We start from the raw sequence: 26,501 nt of genomic DNA on the forward strand, positions 1-26,501 counted from the left end.
TAAATATGCAACACTCTAATAACATTGCATTATACTATTCTTATTTCCATTTGAAAATTAACAAAAACGTGTGAAAGTTTTGTTATTCATTAAAGTTTTCAGTATTTAGATTTATTTGAAATAGAATAAAATATTCCAATGTAATGAAATACATCTGTATAAATTTAAAAAAAAATAAATTTATTTTTATTTTTATTTTTATTTCTACTCATTAAAAAACTTATGATTTTTTTTATAATTTATAAATACTGTTTGACTTTTTTATAAATAAAAGATTTCTTTCTTCTGTATAAAAAGTTTTTTTGTTTTTAATTTAATTGTACAAATATTAATAGAAATATAATTTTTTTATTTAAGTTTTTTTAATTATTTTATAAATTTTAAAATAAAATAAACTATTAATATTAATAAATTTATCCATAAAAAAATAAAATTTACTTTATACTTATAAAAAATAAAATTTTATAAATAAAATTATCTAAACTATAAAAAATTATCTAAAATTTTTAAATTATCCATTTTTAACCTAATCCAATCCCAAATTTCACACTAGCAGCAGCAGCCATCAACTCCACCCCTCAATCTCACTATCACCACTGGTCCATTGCAATCCCACCGCATCTATCGTAGGTCTCTCTCTCTTTCTCGGAAACATTTCAAGTGCACTGGAGAGTATTCGTGTACAAATAAAATTATTTTAAATTATTTTAATTAATTTATATTATATATATTTTTTATTATTTAAATCAACGATTAAAATAACTGGTACACCGGTACTTCCGGTGCACTAAAATGTTCCCTCTTTCTCTCGTTTGCTTTAGGTTCCGCAGCACCAAAAAGATGTTTTTTTTTTTTTTTTTAAGATGGTGGTTGTGAACCCCACACTTCGTGTTTCATCATCATTTCAAGCTTCTTATCTGAAGAGCCTGCGATTAGAGGGAGGACAGAAGAGGCTGCGATTGTAGGTCGATCTGCTGCCATATCTGTTGTGCGTCGAAACCATTGATGAGGATGAAGGTTTGCTATGAGACGCGGTAGGGCTTTTTTCCTCCGATTGCATCGTCTCATTCATCTATCTCTGCTCCGAAGCTGCTCCGTTGGTTAGTTTTTTTTTTTTCAGTTATTAATTATTGGTTTTTTATGCTTAGTTTATTCAGTTTTAATTTAGGTTTAGATAAATTGTTTATGTTAAGTTGATGCTAATTTGATAAATTGATGATTAGATTTACATATTAGATAACAGGTTCTGTGACTCTGACTGTGAATCTATTTAGATTATTGGGTTAGATGATTAGTTATACTGATTCTTTTATGAAACATTTATGCTAATATGATCATATTGTTTGATTTGTATCCCTTTTTCTTGATGCTTATTTCCAACTCATGGGCCTCAATTGTTTGTTAAAAACTTTTGGAATTTACTGCAAGTTTATGCTGAGCCTGTTGTGAATTCATGTTATTGTTAAATCACGCATATGCTGATTGATGTTTTAATCAAATCACACGCACACTCAGCATCTTGTTTAATTTGCTCAAATGTTACGAGATTGAAAATGGTTGGAAAGAAGCTGGGATTTTTTCAACAAGAATCCTTTTTCATGGAGTTTGAGTTCGTTGTGTTGCTTAAAACAGAAAAGAAGGGATTTTCTAACAAGCTGGGATATTGTTGTGGCTTACTGCTTATTACTACTTTTGTTTTCACTTTTAATTTGAGGTCACGATTGTTTCATCTCTGTTTTAAGTTCCTCAATCTGTATTGTATTGAGTGATTAGGAAACCTGTTAATTGTTATAATTAGGAGTAACGATATTTATTAATTAATTTGCTTTCTTGTAACTTCTAGGTCCATTTATGAACTAGTTATTGACACTTTTTTCTATATATATGATCGCTGGCTAATTTCTATATACTTATTTAGCTTAAAACCAGCAAAGCTTGTCCCTGTTTGTGAGTTGTGACAAAAGCAGGGTTAAGATTTTGTATGCAATGCAAATCTTATTATATAACCTTAAGACTTAAAAGCTTATCCTTTGTATTGGTGCCTTAATGATTGATTACATTGATGCCTTAATGTTGAGATGTTTCTTTTTTGTATTTTCTTATGATCACCTGAATTTTCAGTCCAAAATAATGTGCTGTTTGTGTTATACCTTGTCATCACTAAGCTTTACTCTATAGACACTTTGGTAAGATTTATATGACATTAACAATGTGATTGTGACATATATGATGGTTTTGTTGCAGCAATGGTGATGTGCGTATAAACTGGACCCTTGTTACTGCCAAAGGAACCACACTGAAAAGTGGAAGAGATAGATTAAAGGTAACTTAGCATCACTTGAATGACTTTAGATACTTAGTTCATTGTTTTTGCTAGGTAGTACTAATTTTTTTCAATACATTATTGAATATTGTGATATGATTGTTCTGCATTTAATTACTATTTCTATTTACTGTGTTGAATCTTTATTCTGTTTTGTTTATTTATTTTTGTATTGTTGTAAGTTGAAGAACCAGTAGTTATATTTATGTGCAGTGTGCAAGATAGGTGCTAGTAGAGTACAACAATTCCCCATTCCCAATCAGTGAGAGCAATCGAAACCTAGGCGCCAAATTCGATATGTTGAAATGTCTTTATTGTCTGAAATTGCAAGTCCCCGTAGCCTCTGCAAAACTTAATTGGTTCATTCTATATCTTATAGATACAGCAGCAATATGCCTGTTTTTTTAAATTTTACCTTAAGAAGTCATTTGTCGTTGAAAACAAACCATATCGATCTATTCTTTTTGGGGTTGTGAATAATTTGGAATTGTAATGGGTTAACCTTGTCAATTGCACATTCATTGTGTGCTCCTTGTGCAGTTCATGATCCTGGAAATGTGGAGTTGAAGGGTGATGAACACTTTGAACATGGAAGTACAGTTCAAGGTTCACAATCCACAGTGATTGGTTCCCTTGAAAGTCAGGTAACGATTCAATAAACTTTTACCTTTTCCCTGTTTTTTCTCTTACTTTGCAGTAGCTTCATTTCATATTCATCATCTTTGTAAAGATATCTAAAAATGTTTTACCATAGCTCATGTCTTTTCCTGGATCTTATACGTGTCTCTCTTTGCAATAACGTGAAGTTTGTTCCCTTTTAATTTTTCCTCATTTCCTTTTTATCTGCTGTATTTGAAATCCTTCGTATGTTTACGCAGATGCTACTCTCATTTGTTTTTTAATTCCTTGAAGATAAATCATCAATGAATGATGTCCTTTGAGATGATAGGGATGTGCCTATAATCGTCATATTTCATGAGAACCTCAGGAACTTTCGGTAGCAGGCACAGCCGTGTCCCATCAGTATCATCATCATCTGTATCTTCTTCACTGCCATGGATATCTCCCCTTAAATTAGCAAAACCTCTAGAACCTAAACTAGACCCTCCTCCTGAAACCAGTGGCACTCCCCCCGAATCTCGGAAGAAACACAAATATATATCTCATGAATCTGCCATCAACTTGATCAAACGAGAAAAAGACCCACAACATGCCTTGAAAATATTTAATATGGTATCAGAACAAAAGGGATTTAATCACAACAGTGCTACATATGGAATAATACTCGAAAAGCTTGCTCAGTCAAAGAAGTTCCAGGCTGTTGACCGGGTTCTGCATCAAATGACCTATGAAACTTGCAAGTTTCATGAGGGTATATTCATTAACCTCATGAAGCATCTTTCAAAATCCTCCTTACATGAAAAAGTGCTTCAGATATTTTTCTCCATTCAGCCAATCGTTCGGGAAAAGCCCTCACCCAAAGCCATTAGCACTTGCCTCAATCTCCTGGTTGATTCGAATCAGGTTGATTTGGCACGGCAATTGCTCTTGCATGCCAAGAGGAGTCTTACACATAGGCCGAATGTCTGCATATTTAACATCTTAGTGAAGTACCACTGCAAAAATGGGGATCTTGACTCTGCATTTGAAGTTGTAGAAGAAATGAAGAACTCCAAGTCATCCTATCCCAATTTAATTACATACTCAACTCTAATGGATGGCCTATGCCAAAATGAAAGGCTTAAAGAAGCTTTTGAGCTTTTTGAGGAAATGGTCTCAAAGGATCAGATTGTACCTGATCCCTTGACTTATAATGTTTTGATCAACGGATTTTGCCGTGGAGGTAAACCTGATCGTGCTAGAAATATAATCGAATTCATGAAAAGCAACGGATGCCATCCTAACATTTATAATTACTCAGCCCTGGTGAATGGATTATGTAAAGTAGGGAAACTGCAAGAGGCAAAAGGGGTTTTGGATGAGATGAAGAGCTCAGGCTTGAAACCGGATGCAGTTAGCTACACTGCCTTGATTAATTTCTGTTGTAGGAACAAGCGAATTGACGAGGCTCTAGAGTTGCTTGAAGAAATGAAGGAAAATTCATGCCGGGCTGATACTGTTACATTCAACGTAATACTTGGAGGCCTGTGCAGAGAAGAAAGATACAAGGAGGCTTTGGATATGCTCGAGAGACTTCCGCTCGAGGGCATCTATATGAACAAAGGTAGTTACAGGATTGTGCTGAATTGTTTAACCCAAAGAGGTGAGTTGAAGAAGGCAAAGGAATTATTAGATCTAATGCTTGGTAGGGGGTTTGTACCCCATTATGCTACCTCAAATGAATTATTGGTTCAACTTTGTAAGGCTGGGATGGTTAATGATGCTGCTATGGCACTCTTTGCCTTAGTGGAGATGGGATTCCAGCCAGGATCTGATTCCTGGGGGCATTTGATTGACCAAATTTGCAAAGACAGAAAACTGTTGTATGTTTTTGAGCTGCTTGATGAGCTTGTGATATCAAATTCATGATACTTATAGTTTAGCTACCTTATAATTAAGGTAATGCATTGTGTTTCAGAAATAATTCCTGCTTAGAAATATGTGTGAATGTATTTTTCTGTAGCAAATGTGTGTCCATTTTAAACATGGGTTAGGATTGAGTAAAATGAGTAGAACTATCATCAAGTCATTAACAGAATAGTGTTTAGAATGGTAAATCGAATTAAGCTTTTGCTTTTAAAATATACTGTGTTGAATTTGCTTCATCGATATTTAGGCTTTTATTTCCCAAGTCCTAACGTAATTAAAATATACTGAGTCAAGGATAATATTTCTTATTTTTTATCGTTAAGTAGTTAAAATGTAATTGGCTAATTACGTAAGACTAACGTAGCATATCATCACTATCAGGGTTTTATTATTATTATTACCAACGTCATCAGTATTAAGCGTTTTCCCTCTTGTGGTCAATGTCGTTAATGTATTAGGGTAAAGTTGGTACTTTTCCCAATAAAATTTGAGAAAGAATGGCCCAGACTTATGTCATGTTAGGCCTAATTGAGCTGGCCCAGCTTTGTGAATATACGACAAAACACTGTTTTAAATATTTTGGCAAATTAATTGAAATTTAAATTTTTAAATATTGAATTTTATTTTAAAGGATAAAATATAATCTCTCATAATTTATTTTATAATTAAAATAAAAAATAAAAAAATCAAAAGTAAAAAATTATATTTTATTTTTTAAAATAAAAATTAAAAAACTAAAAAATTCAAATTCAATTAATTGATGTAAAGTTAAAGCACCAAAAACAATAATTTTGGATTTTTAATATAATGAAATACGAAGATGCGCTGTCAATTAATAAATTTAATTCATCTACCAAACAAAAAAGTATAATTAGTCTAATATAAAGCAAAGCTTTTATTTAAGTATTTTATATTTCATATTCATGTTTGAATTGATTATCATGTTATATTATTCTCTTCGTACATAAAAATTAAAAGATATTATACATATACAAAAAGCAGTCAACTTTTGTTTCAGTTTTTTATATTTCATATTCATGTTATATTATTATTCTCTTAGTACATAAATTTATTTTTTAAAAAACATTATTTGTATTTCTCATTCACAATGCACCCATCCCAACATTAGCAACCTGGCATATTCCTTTGTAACACTATTGTTTTATTTGTCCATAACATGAAAACGTTATCCTTTCTTAATTTAATTGAGCAAGGGTACATACTCTCTCTCTCTAGTAAAAACTAAAAACAATTCTTTTATCTCCTAATATTTTTATAATTAACTTTTAAAGAAATAGATTGACAGGGCAAGAAATGAAAACTAGCTATCTCCCTCGAATATATATCCCGGATGTGACACAAGTTTAGCTGGTTCAACACACCACAAACAAATACACTCACATTTTCTTTGCTTTCAAAACTATATTTATAGAACATATAAATAACACCAACAAATTTGGTCCCAAAATAAAATCTATTGCACTCTTGTCTTGTTCCCCGGTGAACTCGTCACCTCTGGATCTGATGCCGCTAATTTGGAAAATGACAAGGTCAAGTGGCAATCTCGTAATTTTGCAACATATCTGGACCCATTTTGGTGAGGCAACAGATACAGGCTATTCCACCAACCAATCAGCGCTTGACCCCGCCGAATATCGCCGCCACCAACAACCACAATCATCTATCCCCATCTAATATAAATCTTATACTTAAAGGGCTTTTTTTTCCTCTTTTCTTTTTTCCTGACACAATTGATACACAATTATTTATCTATCTAAAATCATATATTATATAAATATAAATCTTATATACATTTAAAAAATTATGTTGATTTACTTGAATACCATAAATCAACACTAATTTAATAGAGATATTTTTTTGGTTGTCAACAGTATTCCCTAATCCGACATGTTAATGACTAATTAATCGCGAATTAAAACTCTATTTAAGGGTCGTTGGCTAATGGGTTACTGCAGGTACAAGACGTAATTTGAACCCTGACACTTGCTTAAGCGGACGAATGAGCTAATTACTCGACCAACTTAAATTAATTAATTTAATAGGGATAATATTCATATTCTGTCCAATAAATAAAAGATAAAAGGCCTAACAGAAAAGATAGTATTTTTTATGTGATTTTTTTAAAGAGGTAGAACATTAGTAAAAAGGGGTAAACTTTACCTACTCAAAGCAGGTAATTATTCACGAAAATTTCGACTGAGATCTTTATCTTCTCTGATAAGATAAGTCCTAATAAACTTCCAAAATAAAGGAAACAATTATCTATCAGAAAAGATATAGCTACTCTAACAAAGGTGGTTATCGACTCTACTATAAATATACTGACCCGTATCACCTCTTATCTCCTCATGAAAAACTCATACACGCGACACTTAGACATTAAGAGGTCAGACACTGCCATATTAAAAAATTTAAGCTTTACGTTTAGACTCAAATCAACGTTTTAGGTAACTCTATAACAGATATGTTAATAAATTAATGTTTTTAGTGAAAAAAATGTAATTAATGTTAACATAAATATAAAGTAAATAAAAAAATTCGTGAATTAACATTGCTCTAAAAAAATGTTTAATGAAGTAAAAAGACGAAAGATTTAATCATTATTAATATATTTTATATTTTATTTTATTAATATTCCGATGTTGGAGTAGTCTCATCTGGCTTCTGCTGGTAACTTTGAGTAAGAGGACAAAAACAGCCCTGCCTCCGACCGTCTCATAGCAAGTACAGGTAACAAAGCAAACCAAACCAAACCGAACTAAAAAAAATACAAATTACAAAAGCCTCCATTCGCAAAGAAAAGTTAATTAAACAACTTAAGTAGTCACCACTTGCTTAGTGTTTCGTCAGGAAAAAAATATCAAATGCCCAAACAAAACTATACCTCGTGAAATCACGAATCATACTTCAATGGCTTCCATCTCCGGCATTTGTTCATCTTCCTATGCTCTCAAGCTCCGAAATCGGAATCATTCTCCGGCGTTGACCAACCCGTTCCGGAACGGACCGGAGCTGGCCGCGTTCCCGAGCAGACCAAAACTCGGTTCGGATCGGGCCCTAAGCCTCGTGTCAGTGGCTCGGGAGGTGTCTCCGGTCACCAACGACGGCGCGGATGCCGCGGTACCGGCGGCGAAGGGGTTCAAGAAGAAGACAGCGTTGGAGAAGGATCCGAGGGAGCTATGGAAGAGGTACGTGGAGTGGCTGTACCAACACAAGGAGGTTGGAATGTACTTGGATGTGAGTCGGGTCGGGTTTACCGACGAGTACGTGGCGGAGATGGAGCCGCGGTTCCAGGCTGCGTTCAAGGCCATGGAGGAGCTCGAGAAAGGTGCGATTGCGAACCCCGATGAGGGACGCATGGTTGGTCATTACTGGCTTAGGGATTCTAACCGCGCACCTACCACGTTCTTGAAATCTCAGATTGATAACACTCTTGTTGCTATTTGCAATTTCGCCGATGATGTCCTCACTGGTAAGGTTAGTAACTTCATCTCTCTCTCTCTCTCTCTGGATGTGTTAATCGCACTTATTAATCGGACTTAAAAGGGATTTAGATGTGAATCGTTTAAATGTAGATATGCTTTGCAAAAACAATTAACATAATTGGTTATAATCTGTCTCATATCTCACAATTGATATGTAAATGCCTCTTTGAGCCTTTAGGCCCTTTTTGGAATTTCTGATACATGTATAGAGATAGTGTCAATTTTTCAGTTCCAGAGACAACAGTAAACTCCTGAAATTTATAGGGACAGAAAATACTTTTGTATTTCGGTCTTATTAATAAAATCTCAAGAGGCGTGTGTTATTGTCTTGAACCTAACTACACTTATTCTGCAAGAAAAACAATGTAAATATGCTTTATGATAGTATGCTATTGTGTAGTTTGATTGTAGATGGCTTCACCAAGAGAATGATTAATTATTGTTGTTGTTGATGATGTTCGTGTCTCTAATTTCTTATAATGATTTGTATATGGGAATGTGGTTTGGCAGATTAAGCCTCCCTCGTCGCCGGAGGGTCGGTTTACTCAGATACTGTCTGTTGGAATTGGGGGTTCAGCTCTTGGCCCACAGTTTGTTGCGGAGGCATTGGCTCCTGATAATCCTTTGCTCAAGGTATATTGGCAATCCATAATCTCCGTTAACTATGTTTGGCCCTTCTTTTATTAAAATTAAACTGCAACAGCAAGTAGTTATTTCTGTTGGTCTATGAATCAACAAGATAAAAATGGTATTGAAGTAACAAAAAAATAAACAAAGTAACGTAAGTAGAAGAGTGCATTAAGCTTCTATTGAGTAAACATGTAGTATGCCATGGAGAAAAGAATGAACAATAAGAAGGAAGGAATTATCAAGCCAAGTAAGAAATGAAGAGAGTACATGGGAAAAAATAGAGAAAGAAGTAGAATGCAGGGGGAAGAGAGTACATTTCTGAGAACGACGATGCATAGAAGAAGCTCAAATTAGGGAAAATAAGAAGGGGTAACAGTGGAATAACAAAAAATATCTATGGACAGAAAGGAAAAAAATTTTCATAAAAAAATCCGTCTCCACCTTCCCAAATCCCGTGTTCATCATTGTCCTTCATAGAAGAGTGGACACAAAAATAAAGAAAACTGTTCTGGAGACAATGTGTCTAGTGTCTATGTCTCTGCTTCCAAACACTTCTTAAATATTCACTGTCAATATTTCTGTGTTCTGTCTCCAAAAACAAAAGCAGCCTAAGTTCCTACATTTATATGTTCATGTTATTGAAAGTTGCTGTTGTATGCAAAGTATGTTAGCAACCTGAGATATTTAGTAATGGATTTTGGACTTTTGACAGATAAGGTTTGTGGACAACACAGATCCCGCTGGAATTGATCATCAAATTGCACAACTTGGTCCTGAGCTAGCTTCAACACTTGTAATAGTCATTTCAAAGGTTTGTATGGAGATTATACTTCTAAAAAATTGATTGTGATGTTATTGGTGTATAAGGATTTCTGACTTAAAAATGTCACTATCTTCAGAGTGGAGGTACTCCTGAGACTCGAAATGGTTTATTAGAAGTACAGAAGGCCTTTCGTGAAGCAGGCTTGGATTTTCCGAAACAGGTTTAATCTCAGGTTTCAACTTTTTATTTCCTCATATTGTTACCAAGGAATTTGTGCCAAAATGGAAGTTTAGGTGGTGTGATGGAGATAATATTGAATATGAGACTTGTTAGGGTGAACAAGCTACTTGTCGAGATTGATTTACATTCACCCGTCTGAAGACAATCAAAATCCAGTTTTGCTCAATGCTACCTTTTCAAATTCTCATAGATTTGCTTAGCATGTGCAGAAATAATCAAACTAATTGAATTATCTTCTTTTTCTTCCCCCCCCCCCCCCCTTTTGCAGTTTAAATGGAGTATTGGTAATTGAAATACTTGAATTGCTAAAAATACCTTCTAAATTAATATTTTCAGATAAATTGTCACTTTGTATGCTTATATATGATATTAAAGTGACATTTATTGGAATGTTGATTTTATTGCTTTTGTGTTTTCCATTTTTTTAACTGTTGTGAATTTCTAAATGTTATTCGTCCCTGCATCACTCACATTTGCTGCCACTGTCGGTTCATGGACATTTGTGATCATTTGCTAACGCATGTTTTGTTGCAGGGTGTTGCTATAACACAAGAAAACTCTTTGTTAGATAACACTGCCAGAATTGAGGGCTGGTTAGCTAGATTTCCTATGTTTGATTGGGTGGGAGGTAGAACGTCAGAGATGTCTGCTGTAGGCCTGCTTCCAGCGGCCCTTCAGGTACGTGAGGGTTAATGTAAATTTAATTAGTTTGTTTTTGATATTTTATATTCACCTATAATGCTTCTGGTTCAGGGCATTGACATTAGAGAAATGCTTGCTGGTGCAGCATTGATGGATGAGGCAACTAGAACTACTGTGGTATGTATCAGTTTTAAAAATCATCTTTTAAATTTACTTTCAGAGTTGTGCTCATGGAGTCGAACGAAATTCATGTATGATAATGCAAGATGCAATAAGTATTACTCAATAACTTGTCATCCATCGCTGGGCTGCTGGTGCTTCATGCTGCAAATACATTATTACACATGACATATGGTGATAAATGGAAATAATTATCCAGACATACTGCTTTTATATGCCGAAGACCAATTTTTCAGAAATTCCTTACATTCTTAATAGTGACATTATTAAAGAGTGGAAATAGTTGTATACTAACATTTCATTTTGAAGTTCAAATGCTGCTTTACCATCTCGTCTGCTTGAACTTGCTTCTCCTCAATCGTAAAGCAAAATATCAAAAGGGTCTCTGTTTTGACATATAACTTTGTGCAGTTAAGGAGTAATCCTGCGGCGCTGCTGGCTCTATGTTGGTATTGGGCTACAGATGGAGTAGGATCCAAGGTGCGAGACTTGTATAATTTATCCATGGTATTTACTTCCATTTTATTGCTCTATTGCTCATTATTCCCTTTTTCCTCATACTCCATAGGATATGGTCATCCTTCCGTATAAGGATAGCCTGTTATTGTTTAGTAGATACTTGCAGCAGCTAGTCATGGAATCTCTAGGCAAGGAGTTTGACTTGGATGGGAATCGGGTATGTAAATTGTCTCATTCTTTTGTTCAGCAAATCTGAATAACAATTTTTTTTTTTTGCATTTCCTCCTGTGAAAATAATTAGAAGGTACCCGAAAGTCCTCCACAATAATTTTGAATAGTTTTTCTTGTACCTGGAACTTGCCTAATTGATGTTTCTAAAAAGGAACCCAAGTTTTCCTAGGATGATGAAATATTGAAATGATCTAATTCCGATTTCTGGATTCCATAGGTCAATCAGGGAATTAGTGTCTATGGAAATAAAGGAAGTACCGATCAGCATGCGTGAGTGTTCATGCTAATCTTTTCAATTTTTGTGTTGGCTTTATGTAGTACATGGATTTGATTAATATCTTGTTAACATCTGCCTCCTCACAGGTATATTCAACAACTGAGGGAGGGTGTACACAATTTCTTTGTGACATTCATTGAGGTGCTCCGCGATAGACCTCCTGGTCACGATTGGGAACTTGAACCTGGTGTCACATGTGGTGACTACCTGTTTGGTATGCTACAGGTCTGACCTGCCAACCGAACATATTTTCTTATGGAACTTAGTTTGATTATAAAATTATTTGTTCTGGATCATTCTTTTCTCGGTTCTAAAATTAAAGTTTCTACAGGGAACAAGGTCAGCTTTATATGCTAACGAGCGAGAGTCAATCACAGTCACCGTACAAGAAGTGACCCCAAAATCAGTTGGTGCTCTTATTGCACTATATGAGCGTGCAGTAGGGATATATGCCTCCCTTGTCAACATAAATGCTTATCATCAACCTGGTAAACTGTCATTTTGCTTGTCTTATGATTTTGTTGATCTCATAAATATTCCTCTTAACCTTGTCAGCAATTCATACTGCAGTGGATATCCAAGACTCCGCTAATTTATTCATTCTAAAATCTAAATTCTAATTTCTAATTTCTGAAATATGATAATCACTTAGGTGTCGAAGCCGGAAAGAAAGCGGCAGGCGAAGTATTGGCTCTTCAGAAGCGGGTTTTGGCCGTGTTAAATGAGGCAAGGTATGATTATGAGCTCAAAACAACACTGCCCTTCCTGGGATCTTTCCAACAATATCCAATGATGTGCTAGCATTAGCATCGTTCTTGTTGTTCTTGTTGTTCTTGTTTTCAGTTAGTTCTATCCCTAAATTCTGTTTATCTATTACTGTTTTCAGCTGCAAACAGCCTATTGAGCCATTAACGCTCGATGAAGTAGCCGATCGTTGCCATGCGCCAGAAGATGTAGATATCTTGCCCAACACTCTTACTTTTCTCAATGATGTTTATTAACCAATTTATTAAGAATAATTGTTTACTAATATATTTTACCTTGGATGTTCAGATTGAAATGATTTACAAGATTATTGCTCACATGGCTGCCAATGACAGAGCACTTATCGCTGAAGGCAGCTGTGGTTCACCACGGAGTTTCAAGGTTTTTCTTGGAGAGTGTAACGTTGATGAATTGTATGCTTGAGTTAGACTAAGGAAATTCACCTGCAATAATTATTGATTTCGGTTGAATCTCCTCCATTAATAAAAATGGAGATTGTTGTTTAGACAAATTACTGCAAGTTTTAGCTTTGGTAAATAAAATTGAATAAACTGAATTAATGCTCAAAGTTCTGTTTTTCTTTGACAGACGCTTTTCATATTCAATTTAAAGTGTTTAATTTTGGTAAATGCAATCAATACACTGGGAGATAATTAAATAATCCGAAAGTGGATAATTTGGTGATTTAATGATGATGCCAAGTTGAGAAATGTTATATAGTAATAAAGAAAGGGACCTAATTGATGAGAGAAAGACATCTGTTTTATTCTTAAGTTTTGGAGAATCATTTATGTTGGGAACGGATAGTTAGTGAAAAGAAACATAAAAAGAAAAAAAAGAATAGGAGAGATACATGCTTGCCACACTTGTTTGATGTCATGGGGGTTTAATAACACAAAAATTGCTTATCAATGTCATATGCTACTGATTCATAAGAAAAAATACACTCTAGTTTTAAGGGTGTAATTCTGTTGAAAAGTACTAATAATTTAGAATACCATACAAACAAAAGTCTTGTGATTATTGAAAAATAAAATTTATATTTCTAGTGTCTCGAATACATAAAAAATTGAATATTTACTTAAATTGGTCCCGAAAGAATTGCAATAAGACGCCAACAAATTTTAATAATTTTATGAGTCTCCAACCACCATTGACATCTGTCAAATTGAACCCCCCCCCCCCCCCCTATCTACTTGATCCATCAAACCCTAACGACATTGTACACAACACGTTAATCAATTGACTCGGACATTATCTAACACAGGATTGAGGACAAATTGGTCCCTATCTTGCAAAATGTAAAAATGTAGCCATTTTTTAGGGACTAATCTGACTGATAATATAATTTGCTGGAGAATAATATATCTGTATATTCATTGTCTACTATATTCTATCTTGTTCTACATGATTGATGAGTGTGATAGTGTCTTGTTCTTGGATATAGTAGGGACTGCTGTCTGCACTCCTGGAGTTTGTTAGGTGATAATGGGACTAGTAGCAATGTGTCAAGCGGGGTGAGAAATCGACTTGAAAAAAAAAAGGTCAAAATCCTATATGTGATTGTGAAGCCAACACCATAGTTGTAGAGTCTAAAACGGAGAAAAATTCAAAGAGATCTTTCTTTAGTTGTCCTAATTTCAAGGTGAGTGAATTTAGGATTTCATTATAATATGGGTCTCTACGTAATGTGGCTCTAATAAGGGTTTCGTCTTTGCAGAAAAAGCTTCCACATTACGATTTCTTTGTATGATTTGATAGGATTTTTTATTATCAAGTTGCTACTAGTGAGCTAAATACTGTAATTAAAGATAGAATCAAGAAGTTAAGAGAACTGGCTGATGTACTGGAGAAGAAAAAATGATGCTGTAATTATGAAGAGAGGCTAATCCAAGATTGTATGAGCGTGTTTTTTTTTTTCCTAGGATTTATGATTTGTCTTGTCTCTAGGATGTAAGTTGCTTAACAAAAGATTTAAGTGGCTTTTAGGTATTTAGAAGGTGCATTGACATGATGTTGTCAAAATGAATGTTGTAAATGTTGATCCTAATATGCAAAATATTGAGTTTGTTAAATGTTATTAAGAGTGTTCAACCTCTGAAAAAAGTAAGAACAATATCAAAAGAAGACTACATCAAAGTAAATTACAAATAAATAATAACTTCTATGTTGAAACCAATTTCAGTGTTTGGTATTAAAATCATAGTAGCTACCTGCTAACAATAGGCAATCAAAATAAGTGTTTGGTATTACATTATAAACAGTGATTACATACGACATGAATTTTAAAAACTAAAAACCATAAAAAAATAAAAACAGCAACAAATTTTTAGAGTGCAGACAGCAGTCTTCATTGTATCCAAAAACAAGACACAATATACTCATCAATCACATAACACAAGACAGAATATAACATAAAATGAACATAGTCAAACATATTGGTTCCCAACGAATTATATTATCAGTCAGATTAATCTCTAAAAAATGACTATATTTTTGTGTTTTGTAAGACAAAGACCAATTTGTCCTTGATCAATCTCACGTGTCAGTTAACATCTAACTCAGCTGGTTAATGTACGACGTGGGACATTGTTGTTAGGGTTTGACAGGTCGAGTTGACAAGAGGACTAATTTGACGGACACTAAAGGTTGTTAGGGACTCACAAAGCTATTAAAAATTGTTAAAGACTAATATGTTTGATGTAAAATTTTTTGACGATCAATTTGGGTAAATACTCTAAAAAACTTAAAGGGATATTCATTATTATCTTTGTAAGATCAACTAGGAAACCAATTTTTTAGCTAATATTAACCTTTTTAAAAGAATTTTTTTACCTTGAATTCTAAATCTTAACTAAATTCTAAATTATGAACACTAAATTTTAATCCTAAATCCTAAAAGAATACTAATAATGAAAAAAGTTTAATGTTAACTATTTTAACATTAATTCTGTATACTTATTTTACTTGTTTAATAAGTAATTTTAATATTTTTTTTCCAAAGATAAGAGTACTTCATTAATTAATAAAAAAATACTGCTGTCCAACAATAGACCAACCAAACAAAGAAAAAGGATGTCTCCCCAAATAAATCACTACAGCGAAAAGAAATAATAAGTTTAAGAAGAAGAAAATTTCTTGAATCAAGGGGAAGAAAAACTTGATGGAACATGCAATATCTGGAGCTCGACCAGCAACTTGGTGGAGGCGAAAATCACTTCTAATGGGATCTTCTTATTTTCTCGAAAACCCAGGAGTTACATTCTTTCCAGCTATAGTAGAGAAGGATCGCCAAGAGAACAAAATCGTCTTCATAGTTTGGGTTCAATTGGAGCTTTTCAACCATCGCTTGTCACCACTGATGAAAGCAAGTTGGAGGCACAATTGGGAGGAACCCATTCAAGTGAGAACACACCCAAATTTTCTTGGAAAAGTTACAGTGTATTAAGCAGTGAAGTATTATCTTTGGATTTTCATGGCAGGAAGGACAAGTGTCTCTGGTTGATGGAAATCTCTAGTGGAGCAATTGAAGGACTAGGAGTTGTTCGTGGAGAGCTTTCCAAAAAAAAAATCATAAAAAAATCTTTATCTCGTGGAGAATTGAGAGTTTCCAAAGGCAATTCCACATTTTCTTTTGTTGCAACAATGGGAACACAATTCAATTAGCTCATGCATAAAGTTGTAGGCTACTTGATAACCAGAAGCAACATCATAACATTGTGATTTATTATTTATCCATTGCAATTTATTAGCACCATCACTAATTGTAGTGGATAAAATTATGTTATTGATATCCTGAAAAAAAATGTTCTAACACCAGAGATGGATTTCATTGTTTATGTTCATTGAGCAGGTCCTTCAACAAAAAACAACCGATGCTGAGTAACTTGGGACGGTGAAATTGGAGGAACTGTGAATGGATAGGGAGGTGAAAGCTAAGGATCCTCAAAAATTTTCATCTCAGTGCCCATGCCAACACTCCAGGATAATCCTTTTTCAACAACTGTTCGACCTTCCAATAAGTTGCGCTAGCCCCAAGAAGTTAAGCTCCCAACTTCATCTTCTAGAGCATTTGTGTATCTGAAATATTTGCCTTTAAAAATCCTTGCTAGAAGGCAATTGGGTTGTGTCGCCAGTCTTCAAAATTTCTTGCCCAATAAAGCCAAATTTTGAGCACTGAGATCTTTAATCCCCAAACTTCCTTCCTTCTTAGATCGGGCCATAGTGCTCCAACCAATCCAAGTCATTCTTCTCTCTGACCTTCATTTTGTCCCCACTAGAATTGGAACAAAATACTGTGAATGTCAGACAATAAGCCATCAGGGGGTTTAAAACAAGAGAGTATAAATTGGAACAGCTTCTCCTACTGTCTTAAGTCGTCTTCCTCCTGTAGATAAAAGACTTCTTTTTCAGCCATTTACTTTCTTACGCACCCCTTTTGTTTCTTCAAATGTAGCTTTTTTAGATTTAGAAACAGTTGAAGATAAACCAAAATATTTATCTTGCACACCAATATGATCAATCATTAGAGATGCTGCCAATTGTAACCGAACTGACTCGATGTATTATTACTGAAAAACACAACCGATTTATTTAAATTTACCTGTTGCCCACTAAAGCTCTCGTAAGAATCCAACAACTCCATAATTCTTTAACAAGATTCGGAGGAGGCCTTGCAAAAAAGAATTGAGTCATTTGCAAATGCTAAATGGTTCACCCTAGGACATCTCTTTGTTACTTGAATGCCCTGAATTAGTTTGTTTTATTCTGCCTTGTATAGCAAGAAGGATAGACCTTCTGCACAAAAAAATAGGCATGGGAATAAAAGGTCACCTTGACGAATGCCTCTACGTGGTTTAAAAAAATCATAGGGTTATCTTTCCAAAACAATAGAATAAGAAACAGTAGTAACCAATTCTCGAATCCAACCAACAAAAGCATCGTCAAATCCCGGTTTATTTAGAATAAACCAAAAAAAATCATTCTATTTTGTCGTAAGCCTTATTCATGTGTCTAACTTCACAGTCATTTCAGTTTCACAACCTTACCTTTTAGTCTTGAGGTGGTGCATATATTCGTGAGCTATAAGAATATTGTCTGAGATCATTCTTTCCTTAATAAATGTACTCTGGTTAAGACTCACTAGTTTATTTATTATACCTTGAAGTCTATGAACAAGAACTTTAGATATAATTTTGTAAATGACAGAAGATAAACTAATGGGTCTCACCCGAGTCATATCAGAGGCATCTGGAATCTTCGGAATCAAATATATATGTGTGTGGTTGAAACTTTTTAGTATTCTTCCACCTGTATTGAAACTACGTACTGCCCGAAATAAATCCCTGCCAACCAAATCCCAAAAATTCTGAAAGAATTTTGCAGTCATGCCGTCATCTCCTGGAGCACTTTAAAGATGTACACTAAAAGTAACCCTCTTCACTTCCTCAAAAGAGACCAACCTTCATAACCGACAGTTCATAGAAGTTGTAACCTTAGGTTCGAAGTTCGTAAAAAACAAATATGGATCAGTTTGGCAAGTTGAGGTGAAAATTCCTCTGAAGTAGTTTTCAGCCACTACTGCAATATCCGCATTCGAAGTAGCTACCTCACCTTCAGGACTCACAAGCCTCCAAATTTGATTACCCCTCATTCTGTTTTTAAACTTCTGATGAAAGAATTTTGTGTTTGATCCCCATCTTTGAGTCACTTGACTTTGGATTTGGCTTTCTAGTACATTTCTTCATCATGATAAGCTACCTCAAGTTTTCTCTCCAATTCGGTTAGTTCGTTGTCAAAAAAAATTCCAGCTAATCTCAGTTCCTCTATGCGATTAGTAAGTTGCTCAATTGCCTTTCTTGAGTTTTGGTTGCTTGATTGCTATGTTTAATCTTCTGTGCCAGAATAAGCATAGCTGGTCCTTCTATTCTCTCCTCCAAACATCACAAACAATCCTCCTGACCTCTGGCATGAAATTTAAATATTCTTTTAGATCTTTCAAAACTCGGTTTGGAATCCATAAGAAGAGGTGCATGATTTGAACCCGATTCTGATTATCTAAGAGTCATTGAAGAGGGATAAAGATTCATCCAATCAACACCAGCGAAAACCCGATCTAATCTTTCTTGGATAATATCGGCCCCTCTGTTTATTGGACCATCTAAACGGCCTCCCCAACATGCCTAAATCCAAGAGAGAAGTATCATTAATGAAATCCTGAAAATTAGTGATAGAAGATTGAGATTTATCATTATCCCCCTATTTTACAGCTTGGCATTGAAGTCACCCGCAACTACAACTTTAGAACTGAATTGCTGAATTATAGTTTGTAAATGCGTGAATTGAGAATAGCGAATCTGCTCATTTGTGCTCAAACAAACTCCTATTAGCCTCCATCTCTCTGCCAAAATTAGATCCCTTATTCTAGCCACAATGTAAAACCAGTCAGATTGCAAAATTTGGATCTTGACGTCTTCTTTCCATGCCAATACCATGCCACCAACCATACCATCTAGCTCCACCAAGAACCAGTTTTTAAAACCCGCAGACCGCATTTTAGTTTCCACCTAGCAAGCTTGATTTTTTGTCTCACAAAAAAAAAAAAAAAAAACCAAACTCAAGGGAGTGGGAACGTATCATCTCTTTAAGATTATGGACTATCAGGGCTCTCGCCAAATTCCGACAGTTCCATATCAGTAGCTTCATGTCTCCTTGGGTATCATTTGACGGCTGGCACCCTCCACCTCAGAGTCAGCAACATGTTTGTCATCCGGACAGAATCTTCATTCTCTTTGTTTGTCATCTTTCTTTACCTCCCACATAATTCTTGATTGAAGAACTTTCCTGTCGTGCTAAATGTTTCATGTTTGGAGCTCTAGTCTGTTTTATAGTGAATAGGAACAATGATTTTTTCAAGGCGATCTCCTTTGATAGCAGTCTAAGCTCGTCCAAAAGAGTTAGAATACAAGCTTTTAAAGGAGTTGATCAGTTTTGGCAGCATCACCCTTGTTACCTCCTATGTTGGAATTTGTTTTGCTCCTTGTGTTTGCTCTGAAATTGCTCTCATCTCCCATACTTAGTTTCGAAAAACCCTCCAAAAGCCAAGAAGGTTGCGTTTCTTTTTTGGTTAAAAGACATTCTCATGTGCTGACCTGAATTTGGAGGAATTCACATCCTCTTTTCCTTCAATCCTCTTTCCTATTTGATATGCCTTTACCCAATCTCCAATTTTGTTCTGTTGTATCTAATTATTTGCTGAATCCACAATCCAATATTTGCTGAATCCACAATCCAAATTGGGCATGTCTTAGCTTCTTGTCCCAACCTAGCGCAATAAGTGCAACAATTGCCTAATTGATCATACTGCAACCCTACTTCAATTAGTTTCTTATCCGGGCTAGCAACTTTAACACTACCTTGGATCTCTTTCTCTCCGTCAACAAAAATTTTTGCTTTGAGAATCCTTGTTTCCTTGTCCCAAACCTCAAAAAATCCCATGTCATAAATTCTCCCCAACCGTTCACCAATTTTCCTCCCTACTTCCAAAGTTTTGAATCTCTCGCAAATCCCAGAATTATGTCCAAACTGAAAATTCTATGATAACCACTCCCTCCAATTCCTCTTAATCACTCCACCTTTTAACGTGCAAGACATAGTTCCTAAATAATCGCAGGGAGCCTTTCTCACTTCTCATCAATTCAGCTTCCAATCACACAAAACCCAGCCAGATTTTTCCATATGGCCTTTAGTGCGTTCTCCATGGTGCCTATTGAAAAGGATCTGTCCACAAACACTCTCCCTCTTAAGCTATTAGCACAAGACTGCACTCCCTCAAATATATCCTCTTCTCCAAGATAGATAACCTCCTCATCACGCTCCTCTGGTGGTTGTTCAAACACATGATCCTCACGTCTCCCATCCATGCTAAATTGCCGGCGTCTACTAGTCACAATGCATGGATTAAAGATACTCAGATCTTAAAATGAAAGTGAAAGAAAACCCTAGTGGGTACTAGAACCCTAGCAGACCACAAATATCTTAATGTACTTTTTAGCTAATTCATTTCATATATAATGCATTTATTTAAAAGTAGGTGTATAAAACTCATGTAATCTCTCATACTTTATTCAACGGTTAAAGCCAAATAACAAATTTTGAATTATGCTCCAGGACACAAGTTTTGAATAAGACTAAGTTTTGAATAAGATTTTGGATTACACTAGAAAACATTAGACCAGTTATATTTACATCAAGCCACACTAAGATCAATTGATCTTTGGTGCAAAGAAATTGAATTCGTATATAAAACTAGAACAGATTGTGGAAGGCTAAGCTGAATCAATTGCATTCAACTACCTAAGTTGACAACCACAACTTTGCTCCAAGCTACATTACCAAATCAGAGAAGCTTTGATATGACCTGGCATGAAGTCCAGAATGCTTTAGTTGCAGCCCTTACAATAACAGGGTTTTGGTATATCCTGCCGACAATGTCAAGTGCCAAATGAAACTATTAGCTCAACTGTGACGATTGAACTAATTCAAAATGATTTTCTGTTTTGAAAAGGCTCCACTATTATAAAGGAGCTATTATTATGTTACTAAACTATGTGTGCGCTTGGTTAGACGTTAAAAATGGGATGAAATTCTTCTGGAATTAGTAAAATTAACCATGTATCTCATCCACAAAAAATGTCCACCTAATTTTAAACCTCCGATCAAACATATTGTAAATGAAAAATGCAAGTGACAAGATGATAAAACTAGACATTTAATATCCATAACTGAAGATTACTAGAGGAATGCTAACAAGGCAGAAGCCAATTTCATAAGTAAAATGTGCGACACGTTTCGCAGCAGATGAATAAAACAATTAAGTTCTGCAATTTTAAGTCATGTGAAACCACTTACCCAATAGCCGTAGCTCCCCATGATGCAACATTATAAATAACTTTGCTCCCATCCCAAGCCTTTTGAAGCTTACCTTTTTTCTTTTTCACTGAAAAAGTCTTGCTGAGGGCTAATAAAAGAAATATAAAAAGTCAGCAATTCATTCCATTTTTCAGCTAACTGACAATAATATTGCCTCAGTTAGAGCATAGCCATGAACATTCATCTGAAATACAGAGGTAGATGATGAAGAGAAATGATTGTTTTCACTAAAATATATGGAAGCACAATGAAGGTAAGCCATTAGGAACGAAGCAATTAAATTCACCTTCTTGGAGTTGAAGAGGTGTCAAATCCTACAAAGAGCAAAGGAATCAATCAGAGAGATCAGAGACAAAAGTAAATTTGACGACATGTTTCTTATTATCGATCATAGCTAAAATTAATAAAGCAACATTGTCCATTGCTTGATAACAAGCAATTCTTGAGCAACAGAAGAATGAGACAGCTTCAGTTAAGCATACTATGGGAAAAGCCATAATAGTAGTTTGGATTGGCTTTTGAAAAAAAATACTTATTTTTTTCATCTTTTTTAAAAAGATATTTTTTTAATAGACAAGCTATTTTACATTTGGATAAAATTTTCAAAAAGAATTTTCAAGTATTAAAAATGCCTTTTGCTTCTGCTTTTTTAAAAAGCAAGGTATTAGCTTTTAGAGAAGCAAAATAATTTGCTTTTTTAATAAAAGTATTTTTTAAAAGATGTATCCAAATAGGTTTAAAATTGAATAAAAGTACTTTAATTTTGTACATTTTTTACTCAAAAAAGTCAATCCAAACCAACACTACATCTTATGGTACATACTATAAAGCCAATCCAATGACAACAAAATATGTGAATTACATACCTTGGTCTGCTTCAGGGATAACAAATATGCAGCCATGAAGCAAGCGATGCCTTCCACAATATCTTCTTGTTTGACAAGAACATAATCTTCTTGGTCGGAGTCAACATCTTTATCTTCCCAGAGATCATTATCACTGACCATATCCCAAGAATTACCTTCTTCTGCCATAAACCATAAACAATCAATTTCTGTTATCAGTATTCAAGGTTTCAAACAACAAAAGGAGCAACTTGTATTACTCAAATCATCAAAATGCAGAAATCATTTTGTGATGTGTAACATACCAGCTGTGTCACGTGAAAAAGATGCCTGGGCACATTCTAACTTTTCAAGGAAGCCAGGGCATTCAACTCTAGATTTGATCAGATCACATAACTGCATTGGGACACAAAAGCTGCTGTGTTAGGAATCTCATTAACATTAAGGACAGTGTTCAGAATCGGTCATTTTAAACATTCATAGTTCCATTGCATCACACAGGAACCACTATCAAACAAACAAAAATGACATCATCAAATATAAGAATTTATGTTTCATGTGCATTCCCATCATATCTATTCTTCCAGTAAGGCTCAAGACTAGAGTAATACTTCTGTCTCTAACTCTATATGTATATGTATATGTATGTTAGCTCATTCACACTGAATCAAATATGACAATGCTCAAAGATGCGCTCGTCTAATAAATGAGCTCGAATTTCTAGCTCATGCTCTGCTCGTTAGCTCCCGAGCTCAGTTTACTGATCTACCAAGGAATCAAGCAATATAATTAGCTCACGAGCTGACTTACTTACTTCTAGACCTAATCTCTTAAGGTCTAACCATATACTCATATGCACCAAGCGTACAAGAACAGGTTCTCTTTCAATTCCAAATGTCATATATCCAATAAATATAATTCATTGGCCTTTAATTTGCTGCTTGAACTTTCAGAAACTTGGCTTAGGTGTAATAATTAGAGCTCCAGATCCTGCTATCGACGTTCAATTATGACTACCAATCAACATTCACTTTATCAAGTAAGCTTGTTTTTTCTGACTATTAATCAAAGATTAAAAAAAAAAAGTTTAAACTGATAAGGAAGTTAGTTCATGAAACCTAATTACATATCCTATCCTATCACAACAAGAAGTCAAGAACTCCCTCCCAACACCATCACAAACCCTAAACAACAACAGCAAAAAACAGAAAAAATAAAATAAAAAACGAAAGTACCTCATCGGTTTCAAGATCAGGTGGTGGTGATGGTGGTGGGGTAGGATGAGCCCCAGAACTGTGTTCATGGAAGATGGTATCAGTAGAATTATCGTGGATAGTTGATTCAAGTGCTCTCTGACAATGGTGAAGAACGGCTTCAAGGGTCTTCCTTTTCACACGAAGCGATTCCCTCTCTGATTCCAAATCCACCATGGATCTCTGGTCCATTACCTTACCCCAAACACCCACCACTCTGAAATTTGAGAAACTCCCACAGATTTCAACAGATTAATTGAAGAAGACGAAGAAGAAAAAAGTTCCCTCGTCCATAGGGTTAGGGTTAGGTTTTTTTTTTTTTTTTTCTCCCCGCTGAGATTGTGTGTGTTAGAAGGTGGCGGTGGCAGCTCAAACTGCGATTAAATAAAACCAAGACTAATAAACTTTCAAAATAAGAATACAAATGATAAATTATTCACTTAGAAAAACTGTAAAATGACAAAATTGTCTTCCACTGAACAAAACTTTTTGTTGCATGGTAAACTCAGATTACCAGAATACCAGAACAAAACTTAGAAAGGTGAAAATTGAAGTATTGATTGATCTGTGAAATTGATATTTAAAAATTATTAATTATAATTTAATTATAAATTATTTAATAAATTTTAATTATTAAATTTAAATAAAAAATAATAAATAAAGTATATTTTTTGTCTTTGAAATTTGATAAAAGTTTTAAAAATATTTTTAAATTTTATTTTGTTTTAATTTTATTTCAAAAATTTTCAATTTGCATTAAATATACTCTTGATAGTTAATTTTTCAAAAAATTTAAGATTAATTCAACAACAATTTCATAAGAACGACTTTTAACATAAGCAAATTAAACATAATTTTCATATATTATTATTAGATTGCTCTTAAATTTTTTGAAAATTTAGCCGTCAAGGTATATTTGATGCAAATGGAAAACTTTTAAAACAAAATTAAAACAAAATAAAACTTAAAGATATTTTTAAAACTTTTGCTAAATTTTAGAGACAAAAAATATACTTTACCCAAAAATTATATATGATTTTTTACTAATTAGTAGTTATTTTTCTATTAATTTATGAAATAATGAAATATACTCACAGTTAAAGTTATTTAAGTATTTTACTTTATTATTCTACAGGTTTAATTATTTTAAAAAAAGTTTAAATTTTTTTTATTAGAATTGTCATAAAATATTATTCATTAGTAATTTATTAAAATTTAAATATGCTGTGTATATATAAAAAGCCAACTACTAAATTAATAAAAATATATATTAAAATACAAAATATAATATTAAAAATGATTAAATAATATATATTATATATAAATATATTATAATTAATTTTAGATGTGTTTAGTTTGTGTTTTTAGTTTTAAATTTTTGTTTTTAATATTTTTATTTTATAAAATTCGTAAAAAAAGGAAAAAATAGTAAAACCAATAAAATTTTAGTTTTTTATTTTATATCATGTTTTTTTATTTTTTTCATAAAATCTCAAAACACATAAAAAAAAATTTAAAAAAAAGCGCATACTAACACAATGTGTAATGTGTGCTCGGAACTTTTTGTTAAAAATTATATGTAAGTCGACTTAATATAGAAGTTTTTCGAATAAATTTGATAAAAAATTCATGTGAAGTTTTATTAGACGAGATGAGATGAGACAAGATGATTCCCTTAACCAGTTAACCTTAATCACAATCTTCCCAATACTATTATATGTTATATGCTAATTAAGTCATTAATTAGATTATAGATACGTTTGCTTTGGTTTTAGTCTAGGTCTAATTTGGTTTGTTTCTCATGGACATCTTTTTCGTGCACTGGAATTGTTACCTCTGCATTCACGAAATGTGCATCTTTGCGTTACAAAACTATAAAAAGTTAAAAACAATATAATCCTCTTTTTAATTTCTTTTAAGTCTTTCAGTCTTTCACTCTCTCACGTTTGAATTGCAACTCCCTCCACTTGGACGGTGTATTTTCATGCAAAGTGCAAACTCGTCCTCATTTCTATTGTCCATGCATTTTCAATTACTTCTTTTACACAAACACCCCAAAACTCAAATATAATATTGTTCATAAGATTTTTTCTTTCGAATTTAAGAGTTATTTGAATAAAATTATAAAATAAATTGGAGATAAGATATTGTCACTATTTTTCTATTCTAAATTCTCGTTATTTCGAATTCGTTATTCTCAATAATAGAGGTATACCTATAAAGGCTCTGATATTCAAGTTAGCATGGGTCGTAAGAGGAATTTAGATAGAGATATACCTGAGTATACGTATTTACTAGCTGCTCTCATCATAAGATACTTGATGCTTTATTGTGATCTCTCTTCATATAATATCTTTTGGCCTATATATAGTCAATGTTATAACATTTTTCTTTAATAGTAGAATGATTGTTATAATGTAACAATTAACTTCATAAAAATTAAGAGTAATGCTATTTGTACACTAAAATTAGCTACTAAAATCAGCCACCAGTATAAAATATATGTTGAAATACAAATATACATTAAAAATAAATTAAACTACATATGTATTTATACACAAATACATTGGTAGCTAATTTTAGTAATTAATTTTGGTGTACAAATAGTATGTGATCCCAAAAATTCAGAATTTGTCTGTTATTATTTTATAACTATGGTTTAATCATTTCAGAAATAAAGTGATTTATTAACATTTTTAATTCATTTTTTAATTATTTTTAAGTAAATTTCTTTAAAAACAGAAAAAAAGAGAAAGCAAAAACCTAAGAAAAAAATCCTAATCTGAAAGGAGGGGTGCCAAGAAAGAGATACCCTCCATCACAAAAAAAATCCTAGCTTCTATCGAGGTTTTCTTCCTCAGGTCGTCAGATCGCGTTTGTCTCACTGCTGCCGCCGAAGTTGAACCAGCCCTCTTCATCCACTGCCA

General features: G+C 33.7%; 3 protein-coding genes and 1 long non-coding RNA gene across 7 annotated transcripts; 3 read left to right on the forward strand and 1 right to left on the reverse strand.

The window, feature by feature from the left end:
• Positions 1 to 551: 551 nt before the first annotated feature.
• On the forward strand, positions 552 to 4,865 carry LOC112706229 (uncharacterized). 4 transcript variants are annotated; one of them, XM_072200735.1, is made up of 5 exons: positions 552 to 630; positions 822 to 1,100; positions 2,245 to 2,323; positions 2,864 to 2,967; positions 3,202 to 4,865. In XM_072200735.1, the coding sequence occupies exon 5, from the start codon at positions 3,299 to 3,301 to the stop codon at positions 4,850 to 4,852; it is 1,554 nt and encodes a 517-aa protein (XP_072056836.1). In that variant the 5' UTR covers positions 552 to 630; positions 822 to 1,100; positions 2,245 to 2,323; positions 2,864 to 2,967; positions 3,202 to 3,298; the 3' UTR covers positions 4,853 to 4,865. The 4 variants fall into 4 exon arrangements, with proteins under 4 accessions (XP_072056836.1, XP_072056837.1, XP_072056838.1 ...); XM_072200736.1 differs by lacking the exon at positions 552 to 630 and adding an exon at positions 2,537 to 2,649 and having other exon boundaries at positions 756 to 1,100; XM_072200737.1 differs by lacking the exon at positions 552 to 630 and adding an exon at positions 2,537 to 2,585 and having other exon boundaries at positions 756 to 1,100.
• A 2,648-nt stretch (positions 4,866 to 7,513) lies between these two features.
• Positions 7,514 to 13,113, forward strand: LOC112706230 (glucose-6-phosphate isomerase 1, chloroplastic). Its single transcript, XM_025757414.3, has 14 exons — positions 7,514 to 8,350; positions 8,869 to 8,991; positions 9,701 to 9,799; positions 9,888 to 9,971; positions 10,526 to 10,669; positions 10,745 to 10,810; positions 11,225 to 11,293; positions 11,382 to 11,489; positions 11,721 to 11,773; positions 11,867 to 12,005; positions 12,112 to 12,268; positions 12,433 to 12,511; positions 12,667 to 12,733; positions 12,834 to 13,113. Exons 1-14 carry the CDS (start codon positions 7,784 to 7,786, stop codon positions 12,966 to 12,968), a joined length of 1,890 nt encoding a protein of 629 aa, XP_025613199.1. The 5' UTR covers positions 7,514 to 7,783; the 3' UTR covers positions 12,969 to 13,113.
• Positions 13,114 to 15,601: 2,488 nt separating this feature from the next.
• Positions 15,602 to 17,158, forward strand: LOC140174802 (uncharacterized). Its single transcript, XR_011864550.1, has 2 exons — positions 15,602 to 15,948; positions 16,028 to 17,158. It is a non-coding gene; the product is annotated as an uncharacterized lncRNA (long non-coding RNA).
• Positions 17,159 to 20,722: 3,564 nt separating this feature from the next.
• On the reverse strand, positions 20,723 to 24,129 carry LOC112706231 (uncharacterized). The gene is made up of 6 exons (XM_025757415.3): positions 23,557 to 24,129; positions 22,627 to 22,717; positions 22,343 to 22,503; positions 21,763 to 21,790; positions 21,456 to 21,564; positions 20,723 to 21,025 (listed from the first exon to the last, which is right to left on the reverse strand). Exons 1-6 carry the CDS (start codon positions 23,764 to 23,766, stop codon positions 20,944 to 20,946), a joined length of 681 nt encoding a protein of 226 aa, XP_025613200.1. The 5' UTR covers positions 23,767 to 24,129; the 3' UTR covers positions 20,723 to 20,943.
• Positions 24,130 to 26,501: the final 2,372 nt, after the last annotated feature.

This window comes from Arachis hypogaea, chromosome 8, assembly GCF_003086295.3.
Source record: "Arachis hypogaea cultivar Tifrunner chromosome 8, arahy.Tifrunner.gnm2.J5K5, whole genome shotgun sequence".
Taxonomy (NCBI): domain Eukaryota; kingdom Viridiplantae; phylum Streptophyta; class Magnoliopsida; order Fabales; family Fabaceae; genus Arachis; species Arachis hypogaea.

What these genes read in the sequence shown, in the direction of transcription:
- LOC112706230 (XM_025757414.3), top strand. Translation starts at nt 7,784, where the DNA reads ATGGCTTCCATCTCCGGCATTTGTTCATCTTCCTATGCTCTCAAGCTC. An exon ending in GGAAGTACCGATCAGCATGC is followed by an intron (nt 11,774 to 11,866) that starts GTGAGTGTTCAT and finishes GCCTCCTCACAG; the next exon opens with GTATATTCAACAACTGAGGG. An exon ending in ACCTGTTTGGTATGCTACAG is followed by an intron (nt 12,006 to 12,111) that starts GTCTGACCTGCC and finishes AAGTTTCTACAG; the next exon opens with GGAACAAGGTCAGCTTTATA.
- LOC112706231 (XM_025757415.3), bottom strand. Translation starts at nt 23,766, where the DNA reads ATGGACCAGAGATCCATGGTGGATTTGGAATCAGAGAGGGAATCGCTT. An exon ending in ACCTCTTCAACTCCAAGAAG is followed by an intron (nt 21,565 to 21,762) that starts GTGAATTTAATT and finishes TTCTTTTATTAG; the next exon opens with CCCTCAGCAAGACTTTTTCA. An exon ending in TGGGGAGCTACGGCTATTGG is followed by an intron (nt 21,026 to 21,455) that starts GTAAGTGGTTTC and finishes CATTGTCGGCAG; the next exon opens with GATATACCAAAACCCTGTTA.
- LOC112706229 (XM_072200735.1), top strand. Translation starts at nt 3,299, where the DNA reads ATGAGAACCTCAGGAACTTTCGGTAGCAGGCACAGCCGTGTCCCATCA.